General features: G+C 34.4%; 1 protein-coding gene across 1 annotated transcript in view; it reads right to left on the reverse strand.

The window, feature by feature from the left end:
* ERBB4 (erb-b2 receptor tyrosine kinase 4) overlaps positions 1 to 14,496 on the reverse strand; it is a 529,970-nt gene that overhangs the window by 204,735 nt on the left and 310,739 nt on the right. The window contains exons 16-18 of the mRNA XM_032594121.1: positions 10,980 to 11,112; positions 6,640 to 6,762; positions 2,907 to 3,005 (exon numbers count right to left, since the gene is read on the reverse strand). Coding sequence (XP_032450012.1) covers positions 2,907 to 3,005; positions 6,640 to 6,762; positions 10,980 to 11,112 — 355 coding nt within the window. The remainder of the gene's footprint in view (positions 1 to 2,906; positions 3,006 to 6,639; positions 6,763 to 10,979; positions 11,113 to 14,496) is intronic.

Raw genomic sequence — 14,496 nt, forward strand, 5'->3', positions numbered from 1 at the left:
AATTTATTTTTGAAAGAGGGAGAGAGAAAGGGGTGGGGAGGGGTAGAGAAAGGGAGACAAAGGATTGGAAGCAGGCTCTACATTGACAGCAACAAGACCTATGTGGGGCTTGAATTCACGAACCCTGAGATCATGACCTAAGCCAAAGTTGGATGCTTAACTGACTGAGCCACCCAGGTGCCCAGAGATCTAATGTTTAATAAGAGTGTACGGTTTCCATAATCTTTGGAAGCTTTATTTTCCTTCTTCAAAATGGTATAAAACAAATGCATATAAACAAATACACATATACATTACTTTGCAAGAGACATGAAGCATGGTTGCAGTAGATGTTATATTAATTTCAAAGTTAAATCAGGAGTACTCTACCATATGGAAGAACCCAAACTAGGAGATATGCCAAACATGACCTTCATTTTAATAACCCTGGGATATTGGTAACTTCAACTTAATTCTTAGGTCCAAATTACAAATAAATTTGCTGATATGAAGCTTTTTATTATAGTTTGATATGATCTACATTCATAATAGATGAGCTAAAAATGTTGCTATGCAATGTAGGTATACTTTGCATTAAAATTATACCAGTCTATTTAAAATACTGAATTTACCATTAATTTTTCCAGTGCAACTGTATTTTAATTATGGCAATGCCACACTAATGTTTTGAAAGAAGTTGTGAAATAGTACTGAATGTTTCTGCTTGATATTTATTGAAATTGTCGATGGCAGTCCATCGATCTATTAATCTGTCATCTATCCACATGTACGAAGGGCTCAGTCAAAACATTTTCCCTAATTTTTTTTTTAAACTTCTAAAAAGAACATACGGTTTGGAGTCTGTTGGTCACCAAATTTGCCAATGATTTAGGAAAATGACTCCTTTCATGGCTCAATCAGAACCTCATCTAAAATTCAGCAGAAATCTAAGACTTCAAGCTGCCATCCCCACTCCTGTTTCCATGGGAATAGACTTCAGATCAGGAAAAAAAAAAATAAAAAGGATGGGGTTAGGAGCTTTCAAATAATCATTCAAAATCATGATGAAGCCTTTAAAGCTTCTTTCTTAGGTGATTATTTTGTAGCCTCTTAACCCCTTTTTGCCAGTCTGTTTCCATGGAAATATGACAAAAATGGCTGTCCCAGCCTCCAGCAGAGATTATTAGCATTCTTGTGAATTTCAGCTTTGGCTGCAGTCTAGTCTGGGCAAGATCTTTTTTTATATCGGTTTTACATATTAACCTACACTTTTTATATTCATTGTCCTTTTTCTTAATATTTTTTTAGTTTCTTTGAAAATTCCTTTCACAACTGTATACCTATAATCAAGATCAAATAGGTTGTGACTTCACTGGAAAAGGCTTCAGTTTTACATTTTACTATATGAGCCAGGACAGGTAGCTGCAGAGAGTGTCAGAACTTTTAGACACCTGCAGAGCAAATATTATTTAGTCACTGGACTCAGTGTCTGTCAGGTGGTGGTAGATAAACAACAAGGTGTAACAAGGGTGGTATTCAAAATATTTAGCAACTGGTAAGGCACAGCACTGACTGATCAGAGCAGCTGGCTTGCACCGGTTAGTTATCAGTCCTGTTATATAATAGCCAAGAAGTTCTTTAACTAAAAGCAGTCCCATGTATGATGGTAAGCATTATGCCCAAATAAATTATCCAAGGAAAACTGAGCTCCTATAAAACTTACAAAAGAGCTTACAAGAGAAACTGGGTAGAAATATATAGCAATCCATCTTTAAAAAAATCAAAGTGCAGGGGCGCCTGGGTGGCGCAGTCGGTTAAGCGTCCGACTTCAGCCAGGTCACGATCTCGCGGTCCGTGAGTTCGAGCCCCGCGTCAGGCTCTGGGCTGATGGCTCGGAGCCTGGAGCCTGTTTCCGATTCTGTGTCTCCCTCTCTCTCTGCCCCTCCCCCGTTCATGCTCTGTCTCTCTCTGTCCCAAAAATAAATAAACGTTGAAAAAAAAATTAAAAAAAAAAAATCAAAGTGCATATGCTTGCGTCATCTTTCATATGAAGGTCATTTGAAAATCAAAATCATTCTTATTATTGAAAATATCATTCTAAAAGAGAAAGAACATATGTATCTTTGATAGAACGCCTCGCAGGATAGCTTATATTGAATGTGAAAAAATAACAGCATGCCACATATACATTTTATCTGTCCTACCTTCTGAAATCTGCTGAACAGCTCAATCTACAATTTTTGCTGGGGTGGGGGGGGAATCTTAAAGTTCTGATTGACCTTATAAAGTATTTTTATTCTTCAGAACACTCTGATTTTTCTACAGTTGGAGCTTTTTACCCATAAGGTTTGTCTTCCGAATTTGAACTGAAAAAAGTAAATTTCCATCGGTAATTATCTGACTTGGGTAGGTTCCTAATTTAAATTTAGCACAAACTGACTTACTATAGAAACTAACCTTGATTGATGTTTTCTGCTAAGTGGATAACAATAATAAAATAAAGCAGCACAATTAATTTTTCAAATCATCATTACTACTCCCAAATGCAATTTGCCCTTCTTTGCATAGTGGTTAAACACAGAGCTCTTGTGAGAGCAGAATTTGGTCTTCAGCCCCTCAGCCTTCATCTTGTTTGTGTAAATCAAATTTACTGCAACACAGGAAAATCCATTTTTGTGTGTTGTGTCTTTAGGTACCTATGGATGTTCACCCACCTAAAGGACAGAGCTGTGGTCTCTAGTTTCCATAGAGACCACATTGCACAAAAAGACTATTTATTCTCTGGTCCTTTAAGAAATTTGCTGACCCCTGCTCAAGGCTTTAACTATAAATATTATACCATTTGTAAGTAGTGAAGTCTTTATTTAATTCTAAAAGCAGTCTATTAATAACGCACAAAAACGTGATTGCCTGGTGTCTATACTTACATCCATGAACTCCACATTGGCTTTGGGACCAGTTGTTTCATTAAGAATCTTAATAGCCACAGGAATCTTTACTGTTTCTCCTTCAGGTACCCAAATACCCTTTGGGGGAAAAATCACATAAAATCTATATGAAGACATATACAAATTCATACCAGAGACAAAATTTGATTTAACCACTCTATTAATTTCTTTAAAAAATAATTTAGAAGTTCTACATCTTTTTATTCAATAAAAAAAAATTTAACAAGTACCTGGTATATGTTACAAGTTACATAGCAACTTTGTTTTCTGCTTTCATTATCTGAGAATGACTCATACATTTATTCTGCCTTCAAGGTGTTTACTATTATATCATAAAGTATCACATTATAAAATTCAATTTGTATGTGTGAAAAAGGCTTTCAATAGAGAAAAAATGACATAAAATATAATAATATTAGATTAGGATAAAAATCAACTTCTCAAGACTTTGAGAATGCTGTTCCAATTTTCGGTCTTCAAATGTCTCATTTGTAATTTAGAAGACTGGGCTAAGTAATCTTGGAGGTTCTTTTCAGCATTAATATTAGCTAATTATTCTGCCACTAAAACAAACAAAAACACAAAAATAGCCTAGTCTCACATTCCTGAAATTCAGATTGACTTAAGAATTAGTTTTCTAAGGAAAGTACTAGGGAGTATTGACCACCTATTAATTTGTTTAGATTGCTAAATACTGTGTATGTGTGTGTCAAGGATTTTTATTAGCTCTGAAATAATATAAAATATTTATATTGGTCACCGCCAGTTCTCTCCTCCTACAAAAATATAATATCTGAGCAAGATCTATACAATGGGAAAATATAAAGTAGGTAAGGTTTGAGTCAAGTACAACATTAAGGAAAATAACAGCATTTCTGAGTAAACAACTATTTGAATTAGGACAATAATTTTGATAAGATAGATAGGGGTGCATCGATTACATGAGAATTTTTTTGAAGCACATTGTCCCAAATGAACACTGAAACAAATGTGAGGTTATATGGAAAAAATGGAAATCTCAGATTTTAAATTATTAGCCCTGACACCAAAAACAAAAGTATTCTTAGTCCAGTTTTAATATTAAAATGAAAGGGGGAAAAGCAATCTCTTATTCCTAAAGAGAATTTCTAGTCTTTCCTAATATCAATTGGTTGTAGTTATAAAAAAAAAAAGTTTTTCGCTTTGTACTTCTACACTAAAACATGTATATTTGTATTATCAAAAGTTGCAATAATACAAGAGGAGAACTAAATACAAAAATTATTTTAAAAAATCAGAATAATAAAGAAAAAAAACTCTTTAACTATTAGAAGGTGAATTTAAGGGTTATATTCTTCTTAGAGTGAATAGGGAAATTTATGTGTCAAATACAAAAAAGGGGGCACCTGAGTGGCTCAGTTGGTTAAGCATCCAACTTCAGCTCAGGTCACGATCTCACAGTTCGTGAGTTCGAGCCCCGTGTTGGTCTCTGTGCTGACAGTTCAGAGCCTGGAGTCTGCTTCAGATTCTGTGTCTCCCTTTCTGACCCTCCCCCATTCATGCTCTGTCTCTCTCTGTCTCAAAAATAAATAAACATTGAAAAAGATTTAAAAAAATACAAAGAAATAAGCCATGTTCCCTGTGGTATTATTATTATTTTTTTAATTATTAGTGCAGAAATGGGGTAGGAGAGGCAGTGAAAGTGCAAGATCCATAGGCTACATTTGCTTAGTGATGGTATCTAGGGTAGAGAACACGTTTACCATTACTCAATAAAGTAACTAAAGAGGGGATTACTTTATAAAGATATATCATCAATATTAAAATATTCCTAAAGTATACTTTTGAAATAAGAATATAAATTCAGTGTGAATTAATTTGTACTGCTTTTTAAATAAGTATAGTCATTATTTTCTAGGCCTGACCAGACAAAAATTCAACTATGCTAATACCCACAATATTGGTTCAGATCTTTTATGTTTAAACACAGCATATCTCCAACCAGGAGGAAAAATTAACCAAATAATTAGCTAAGCTAATCTGCATTTATGTGGTCAAGAATAGTTCTTTACATTTTAAGACAGTATGTCTTTGTAGGAACTTATATACTAATTAAAACTTAGGGTCAACCATACACACTGCAGGCATAAAATTTAAACATACTTATGGGACCTTCAATACAAGTAATTTCAATAAAGGCATAAAGTCACGGACAACAGGCAAATAATTGTTCATAATAAAAACATTCATATAACTTTATTAGTAAATGTCTAAATGGGTAATTTTTCCCTGCTGAGGTCACTAGATCATATTTATCCTTGAGCTAAATGTTATCCATGATTTAAAATAAAATTTTTCTTTCCAGATCATACCATCTTTAAAATAAAAGGGTGGTGATATGCTAGGAATAATCTAAAACTGAGTTATCTTCAAACAGGAAGTCCATTATTTCTAGCATATATATAAATAGAAAAACAGGATAAATTGTGTTTCTTCAACATTACAAAGAATTTGAAGACTGGAAAGCACCAAGCCAGGCTAGAATAGTTTCTATTCCAATTAGGTGCTCAATTAATTTTGAGTGTAATTGAACATAATATGTACACTAAATAGATTAAGAAATTTCTGCATTTTGGCCCTAGAATAAAACAACTTTATTCTAAAGAGATTAAATTATTTTTGGAACACTCAGGAGAGAAAATTAAGATTAATATTCTACTTGTTAATATTTTTTGTTAAGTAAATACCTGTTTCACATAGAAAAAAAAACGAACATTGTAAAATACAGAATTTCTAAGATCCAGTCTATTTTAACAAAAATGTTTGTAAAAATAACTGTAGGCTTGCATATAGCTTTAAGAAATATATAAAACTGTCAAGTAAAATTTGGGGAACTGTCACAATGGACAGTCTAAGAAGGATTTAGCACTAACCCAACAGAAATTTGAATTTGAAAAACAAATTTCACCACAATTAACCTTGGGCCTGGCCTCTGAATTGGTCTTGTAATTAAGCTAAAAAAGTAAACACGCAGATAACATTATTTGAGCTTTCCTTTTCCAAAAAGATGTCTCTTATTGGAAACCCACGATGTCACCCTTTCATTCTCCGACCTGAATTTCACAAATAAAGTCACTTTTTTAGTTTGCATATAATGGTGAAGACATCAAAACTGAAAGTTTTATGTTAAATCATATATGTTAACAGGTAGGCAAAAAGTAGTTTAGGAACTAAACTAAACTAAACTGTTAACCAGTCAGCACATTTGTGTAGGTTTTAAAAAGATAGGCTAGTAACGTCCTGGTGGGGAGACATGTGGATGAAAGAGCAGAAGAAAAGAAGAGCAAGGATTATGGTACATTGCTCAGGCCTGTCTGTGATTCCCCGCAGCACTGTGTACGGAGAAGGAAAGTGGGTGAGAGCTGTGTATTTTAGATAAGGACAAATTTACCAATAGGGAGATCATATCAAAAGGGGTTCAGAAGGGCGTGGAAAGAAAGACTATATACCATGGCTTCCGTGACAGTTTCCTGCTTTCTCATGACTGTACCCATCCCAGCCCTCAACAAAAATGAATGGATTCACTTGTGCAGCAACTTCTCAATACTATAAAGGTTCCACTCTCTGGATATTAAAAGGAAATTAGGTTGGCGAGAGCAATTAACTCTGGCTATTATTTAAGACAAGTCTGAAAGGAAACTTAAAGTAACTAATGGTATGGGTTTTTACTTACTTTATACACTGTTCCAAAAGCTCCCGAGCCAAGTACTTTCACTCTTTTGAGCTCAGTTTCTTTTAAAATACGCAGTTGAGCTTGATTGGGTGCTGTGCCGCTGGGAGTTAAGGGTTCTACCAACTACAAAACAAAAAATACAGGTTATACAGCTTTCCATTCACCAGTCAGTGCTTCCCCCTCTTCCTCTGCCTGCTTCTCTTTCTCATACATACAAAAACACACAAGAACACTTTCATTGACAATATTTTTGTAGTATGGATCACTCACGATTCCTTCAGAGTCTATCTTTTCTCTTCCTATACTTTTTGCCTAGCTGAACACAAGTATAAAACTGTGCCTACCTTGAGGCATATTAAGATAGGGGATTTTTCTCCCTATTTTTAAAGAAATTTAGGCTGATTAGGGGCTCTAAATCTTACTTTTTGAAGTGCTTCCAGTTTTGGTATCCCCAGCTAAGACTCAGAGATCTTAGTTATGTCCATGTACTCTATCAAAGTTTTCTTTCTTGTTTTAGGAGATTTGATACATAAAAAAATAAAATGTTGTCTTCTTAGCATTGAAAATCTAACTGGGAAGCCAGGACAAACAAATGGTTGGAAGAAAATAAAGTAAGTTAGCACAATACCAGTGCCCCAGGGCAGTGCTTCTAACACTTTGGTGTACATTTGAATTACCTGACATTCTTGGTAAAATACAGATTCTGGTTCAATAAGTCTAAAGTTGGGGCTGAAATTTGCATTTTGCAGAACTCCAGGTGATATCTATGTACGATGATGGTCCTTCAACACATTTTAAGCAGCAAGGCCCTAAAGTACCTTAAAGATAAAAAATTCTAAAATTCTATGAACTCATTCTAGATCCTACGTGAATGCTTTGGAATGCAAAGGAATAAAATAACCAGGAGCGAGTAAGCTTTGCTAGTTTTGGCTTCCTGGACGAGGTACACTTTAAAGTTGGACTTGAGATAATAAAAATGGATTGACATGGAGGAGGGTTTGCCAATGTAAAGAACAGTTTGGACACAGCATCAGGGAGGAGGAAGAAGACAGAAAGCAGAATGCAACGAGGGGTGGGACAGGTCTGAAGGATGAGATCAGGATGGGAAACACCAGACTGTAAAGTGGGCTGGGTGTGGCCAAAATATGTAAATACAAATAATTTTAGATGTTCAGTTTAGATGCCATTCAGCCAGAGAGGATGAGTAAGGAGGGGAAAGATAGGTGAGTATGTGCCAATTTCCTGCTTATGTGAGGGAGAGGAAAAAAAAAAAAAGTAAACGTGAGATTGACTGTGGGTACCAATAGTCTACATCCTGTGTTAAAATTTTAGGTTTTATCTATGCTTGAGTAAAAATGCAAGTGAGAGAAATAGAAGTTTCTTTTTTAAAAGTTAAATTAAGGAACTAAACTTTAAATTCAGACAAATAACTGGTTCTTTCTCAGCCTAATGAAATAATTAAAAGCGACGCCTACTCAAATTGCCTTGAAAACCATCACAGTATTTCACAATGTCTGTTTACAATGCTAAGTGCACTGTGACCCTCTGGCTTGGTTATTATTATGCTTCTGTGAACATAATGGTCTATTTCAATAGCTGAACAGAATCTTGAGTATAGGTAAGTGCAGTGAAAATCAACAAGAATTTGGAGAAGATGATAAAATTATCAATAAATTTAGGTTATGGTCTAAAAGTTTGACCACAAATATGCTTCTATTTCATTTTCAAATTTATATTTCAAAAAATGCATACAATTGTGTTCAAGTCACCTAAAATAAATCTCAGAATGAATTACAAAATTTTTTGAAAAACTAGAAGAAGAATCTCCCTCAGAAAATGTCCTTTATTCGAATCCAACTCTGCTGTGCAGAATTTGTTCAGTAGATTTTGATACACACACTATATGTATATAATCAGGAACTTTAATAAATTATCTTTTTAAATCATATAAAAACTTATATAAAAATCATATGCAAGATTGGGGACTAAATTTTAGCACTATGGACTATATGTATTTAAAACAGATGCTTTGGCACATAATATTGCCATAATTTCATGTTTTGAGAACTTCACTATTCTACCTGAAATGTTTAGTCTTCTGCAATTTTCTTAGATGTCACTTAAAATTTTTACAAACATATTTTTCCAGGCATTTGCGAATGATGTCTTTAAAAGAGGCATTGTTTCATTTGCATGCCAAGATGGCAAAAAGAGGGTCAAGTTTAAATTTGTAGGTTTGTATCTTAGTACTGCCACTCACAGGCTTAGAAAGCAATTTATCCCTCCTTGTCCCTCATTTCATACTCGTAACATAGATATGGCAATAATTACCTTCGAAGAGTGTCAAAAGATGAAATGGGGTATAACATAGCTGGAAAACTTTGGAATATTGCCTGCCGTATTGTAAGCTCTGAATCTGTCACTCTTCATGGGATAGGATCATGTCCCATTAACACTTTTTAATCACAGTATCTATCAAAGTATCAAGCTTACAGTGCATCTCAGTAAGTGTATGTTAAATAAAAACAAACATATTTTCTACTTTTATTCATGTAACAGAAGACAAGACAATCTGGAGCAAAACAATTTTGGAAAAGCATATTTACTCTAAGTACATTCCAACAATATATCATGCTTTAACAAGTTTTTCACATCTGAGACAGATTTCAAGCTTCAGTAGTTAAGGATTTGAGTTGATCCTCTTAAGAACTCCTCTTCTATTTAGATGGCAGAAAATCATAGTTATTTACTTCTCCTGAGAGAAAGATGGGACTTCTACAATTATCTAATTTAGTACTAAGCAATAATTTTTTATAAAAATTAGAATCTGCTTATAAAACTAATCAGCATTTGCTTATTTAGTAATTAAATGCCAATTTAAAGGACATTCTTAGCACCATATTAAAAAAAAAGAAAACACACAAAATAATTATTTTTGTAGCAATGAGACTTTTCTGCCTGTGGTTAAGGGACAGAACTCCTTTTCTATTTATTCAGTCACTTAAATAGCCACTGCTGTTCCAAGCCTTCAGTTCCTCTCCAACTCTAATTTATTTCACTCTTTAGAATTCTCTTTACAACTGCCCCAAGCTGGCCATGAGGGAGAATTCTACCTGCCTACAGCATCCTAGCTAAACTGAAAATAAGCACAGCACGGGTGTTGTGTCCAAACTTGTATTCATGTGCAGGGTTGAAAATGATGAAGTTGATCTATTTGTAAATATCCAGCTCAAGTAAGAGTTATTACTATTTTTTCTCATGTGTATAATTGACTACCTATCTTATGCTTAGCCATCTCTATTGATGAGACAATCCATTTGAATTTTAGACACCTCCAATTCTTAGAAATTCTTTCCTCCGTGTAACTGTAGGTATTTGAACATTTCACACGATTCTATCTACTTTCAACTTCTAAAGAAAGAGAGCTAAATTGTATTTGCTATCAGTTTGCAAAATTTATAAATGAATGTTCTCATTCCTGTCAGTATTAAGAGGAAAAGTCAGACTGTCACACTGACAATGAGCAAGAAAACAAACCAGGGAAGGCTAAGACTCAGAACAGAATTGCTGTGAGCTGTTCAGACAGCCAGGGATGTGTATATCAGAAGAAAGAGGTAAGATGCAAGTTGAGAAGGATGTGGAAATGCATAGTTTTCTGTAATTGTTTTTCCCCTGTAACCTCTACAGTGAAAACTATCATGTTGTACACTAGAGAACTCAGTGTGGCAATATAAAAGAAATTATAATAATTTGTGGGTAATTTACATATTCACAACAACTAACACACATAATATTAAATGATTCCCATAAATTGTGTGGTAAGGTCTGTGTGATTACAATACTAAGCTTCATCCTGTAAGCTCAGCTTTTTACTGCTAGTATAGTGGGATCAGTGGCTACTGATTTCATGACCGTAATTAAAGCATAAATTGCTGGCCTATCTGGTTTTATTTTCAACCAGAAAAATTCTAACATTTTTCTAGTTCTGCTGAGACTTCATCCACCCAGATGTTTTCTGTTCTGCTACTGTAATATCCTAGAGCTTGCCTTTGGGATTCCTCTCCCAAAAGAAACAGATATGTCTTTTCAATAAGATCTGTCGTTCGAGAAGATAATAGTCTCGCCCTTGGTATTTGTCCTCTTTAAGCCATGAAACTGCCGTGACTACTTTTACTATATACTCTGATTTTTAATCAACTTTGTATAACATACTAAGAACTATAAGCCCTTGGCAGGAAATTGAACAGCATTTCACTTGGATAAAAAGCTGAGTATCATCTAAACCTTCTAAACCTAATGAAAAGCCCCAAACACATGCAGAGAAGAAATAAACACCTCACCTCTGTTTCCAGAAATCTTCTCAGGGCTCTTTTCTTTTTGATACTCTTCCTTCTAACATAAACTGCAAATGTTAGACCCACGATGACCAGGATGAAGAGCCCGCCGATGACTCCAGCTGCAATTAGAGGAGTTCTGCCAACCGAAGGAAACAGGAAAAAAACAAGTAAGAGGAGAGACAAGACAGAGGAAGAAAAAGAGTGGATGTAGGATACATTATCCACATACCACAGATCTAGTCAGTTAGAAGAAAAACAAACAAAAAATTGCATTAAAGCTGTCACAAAATTTTTCTCATGACAAAAACTATTTCTGCTTTTTGTTTTGCTTTGTTTTTTAAATAAACCATGCACAAACAACTAATCTTTGGAGACGAGCAGCCACAGCATGCCATTTGACCAAAAAAAAAAAAATGAAAATATATATATATATATGTGTGTGTGTATACATATACATATATATATTACACTTAGTAACAGAATGAAGAACATATGACAAAATATTGATATTTAAGCATTTTAAATTGTTTTAATTTTACTTGTATCTATAAATAAATGGAAATATATTTTAATAATGTTGTGGTATATAATATTACTTCCAAATTTTTTTCTAAAGTAGACTTTCTCAACAGTGGCACTATTGACATTTTAAGCTGGATACTTGTTTGTTATGGGGGACTGTCTCATGCATGTTAGGGTGTTTATCAACATCCTTGTCCCCCATCCACTAGATGCCAGTAGCACCCCCATCCTTCAGTTGACAATTTCACTAGATATTGTCAAATGTGTGCCCAAATCACCACCTTTTGAGAACTACTGCTCTAACGCAAAAATGAGTGGTCTGGAAACATATGAAACCACACCCCTGGAGCATGATGGTACTGATAAGAGAGATGTATTAACAAAAGTGCTGTTTCAAACTCTTGGAACTTTGATAAGATATAGAGCAGGAAAAAATGAAGAATTGAGTCAGATTGTTTTTCAGAGTTGTGGTAGGACAGAAGTAAATATTATTATCAAAAGCGTGCCTAAGCATCATATACCTACAAAAGAGGTCTACACATTAAGTATTACATTAAAAGATATAACTAGTAAGATGAGATTAGAAGGGGTTAGAAGAGATTTCCTAGAGATTTTTCTTCTTAAAGTGTCTCCTTAATACATTGTTAGCTAAGATATAATTTTGAAACTGATCACTCATTGTTTTCTAACTTAAATTTTTTCCTTGCTTGAAAAGTAATATTTATGATCTTAACTGCTTGTTCTAGAGTAGTATCTATGAGCTTTCTGTGGTCATAGCCCTGAGATATATTAATTTCATTCATCACAGTAAATAGCCCAGAGTAAAACACATAGGTGTTACCTAATACATATTTGACCAAGAAGACATGATAGATAAGAAAAGTAAAAAAGAACTCCCTGAATGTCCATGCTTTCAATAGTAAAGTTTTTTATGCCTTATGTTCCCATTTTTACAGGAATTTACTCTATACAGCTACATTCTTTTAGAAAAAAAAAAATTACTTGCTCTTGCAAAATAAACTTCTGTTCAAAGACACATCAAAAATAATGATAGCAGATGATCCTAAATAAAATTTTAAAATTTTAAGGAGCTCTTGAAAAAAATCCGTGTAACTTCTATAAATGAAGCCATGTCTTCTAAAGATTATGACTGTTATATTGCCGTATAAAACTACAGAAAAACCTTAAGAAGTATTTCATCCTAAAGGTTGTTTCCTGACAGCCGAAAGTACTATAGCATACTGGAATGTTGCTATAATTCAACTAGATTTTCCTAAATGGAATTTTATAAAGATATAAAAATCTATGCTGAGAAAGTTAAACTGTAGTATGGACACAAACTCATCATTGTGATGTGTTTTGGCATGTGTGAGATCATATTTTTGAGCCTGGCAGTTAAATATGTATCTCAAGAAAACATTTTAAGATTTCAGTCCAAGGCATAATTTCTGGCTCAAGTGTTTCACATATCCCTGAAAAAGCCATTACTACACAAAGAGTTGTATTTTTGTGCCTTCAGCCCAATATTTTTATTGCAAAGGATTTATGTATGACTGAGAATAGTGCCCAACATTTTGTTAGTTGTAGATTTGAACAAAACTCTAAACTTCTTCTGTTTATCTATTCTGCAAAAAATAAGTGGCATGAATTTATGAAAATGGATGTCAATATCACTGTAACCAAAAAAATGTTCTATTTTGTTTTTGTTTTCCATTTTAAGAAGAATCACTTCTTTTTTACGTTTATTTATTTATTTTGAGAGAGAGAGAATGTGTGCAAACAGGAAAGGGGAAGAGAGACAGTGAGATAGAGAACCCCAAGTAAGCTCCATGCTGTCAGCACAGAACCTGCGGAGCTCAATCTCACCAGCTGAAACCAAAAGTCTGACGCTTAATCCACTAAACCACACATGTGCCCCAAGAAGAACCACTTAATACAATAAAATGAGACCTCTGCCTCCATTGTTTTCATCTAATTTGGGTGGATATCAATTGTTGAGTCATTACTACTTAGCTTGGTCATGGCAATAAACATAAAACACCCAAAAACACAATAGACAATAATTACTACGTTTTTCTCATTAGCATTTACATTCAATATTTCCCCAAAGAAGTTCCTTGGTTGATTTGCCTTTCTTTATCTTTTTTCTTTCTTACAACTCTGCAGGAATGGTAGATGTACAAGCTTGAAGAACTAGTTTCTATACCTTAAAATCTTACATAAATGTTTTGTTGGATATTTTAGGTGGCCAAGCCTTCATATTTTAGTAGAAGTTGCTCTTGAAAAATAAATCATAAACCACAAGTATGCAACTGGTCAAACTGAGAAGGGGGAATATTCTTTAAGACAACGTGCATGTTTCTTTAATAAGTGAATAGGAAAAAAAGGTACTGTTTTGATTAAAAAGACTTACTGGTCATAACAACAAGATGTGAAATGCAATCCTGCAGTGAACCTTAGTTTGACCACCATTTGTATGGACAGGTTTCAGATAACTTGAGAAGTTTTATTATGGGCTGATTAGGTAGCAGATGAGATAAAAATGTACTGCCATGTAAAGATATAGGCCATAGATTTAAAAGAGTGGGTTACAAACAGTAGAATCTCAGCTAGAGAAATGTGTGTGTGTGTGTGTGTGTGTGTGTGTGTAAAAATTTCTAGAAGAATATACAATAAGACACTAAACAGTTCTTGTCTTTGGATAGTATGATTATAGTGCTTTTATTTTTGCATTTTTACTAATGGGCATTTTAAAATTTGATACAATGTAGTTTTCTTTGGATATACAAGTTTGTTAAATGTAACTAAAACAGAAAAATAGGGGCGCCTGGGTGGCGCAGTCGGTTAAGCGTCCGACTTCAGCCAGGTCACGATCTCGCGGTCCGTGAGTTCGAGCCCCGCGTCGGGCTCTGGGCTGATGGCTCAGAGCCTGGAGCCTGTTTCCGATTCTGTGTCTCCCTCTCTCTCTGCCCCTCCCCCGTTCATGCTCTGTCTCTCT

This window comes from Lynx canadensis, chromosome C1 (assembly GCF_007474595.2).
Source record: "Lynx canadensis isolate LIC74 chromosome C1, mLynCan4.pri.v2, whole genome shotgun sequence".
Taxonomy (NCBI): Eukaryota; Metazoa; Chordata; class Mammalia; order Carnivora; family Felidae; genus Lynx; species Lynx canadensis.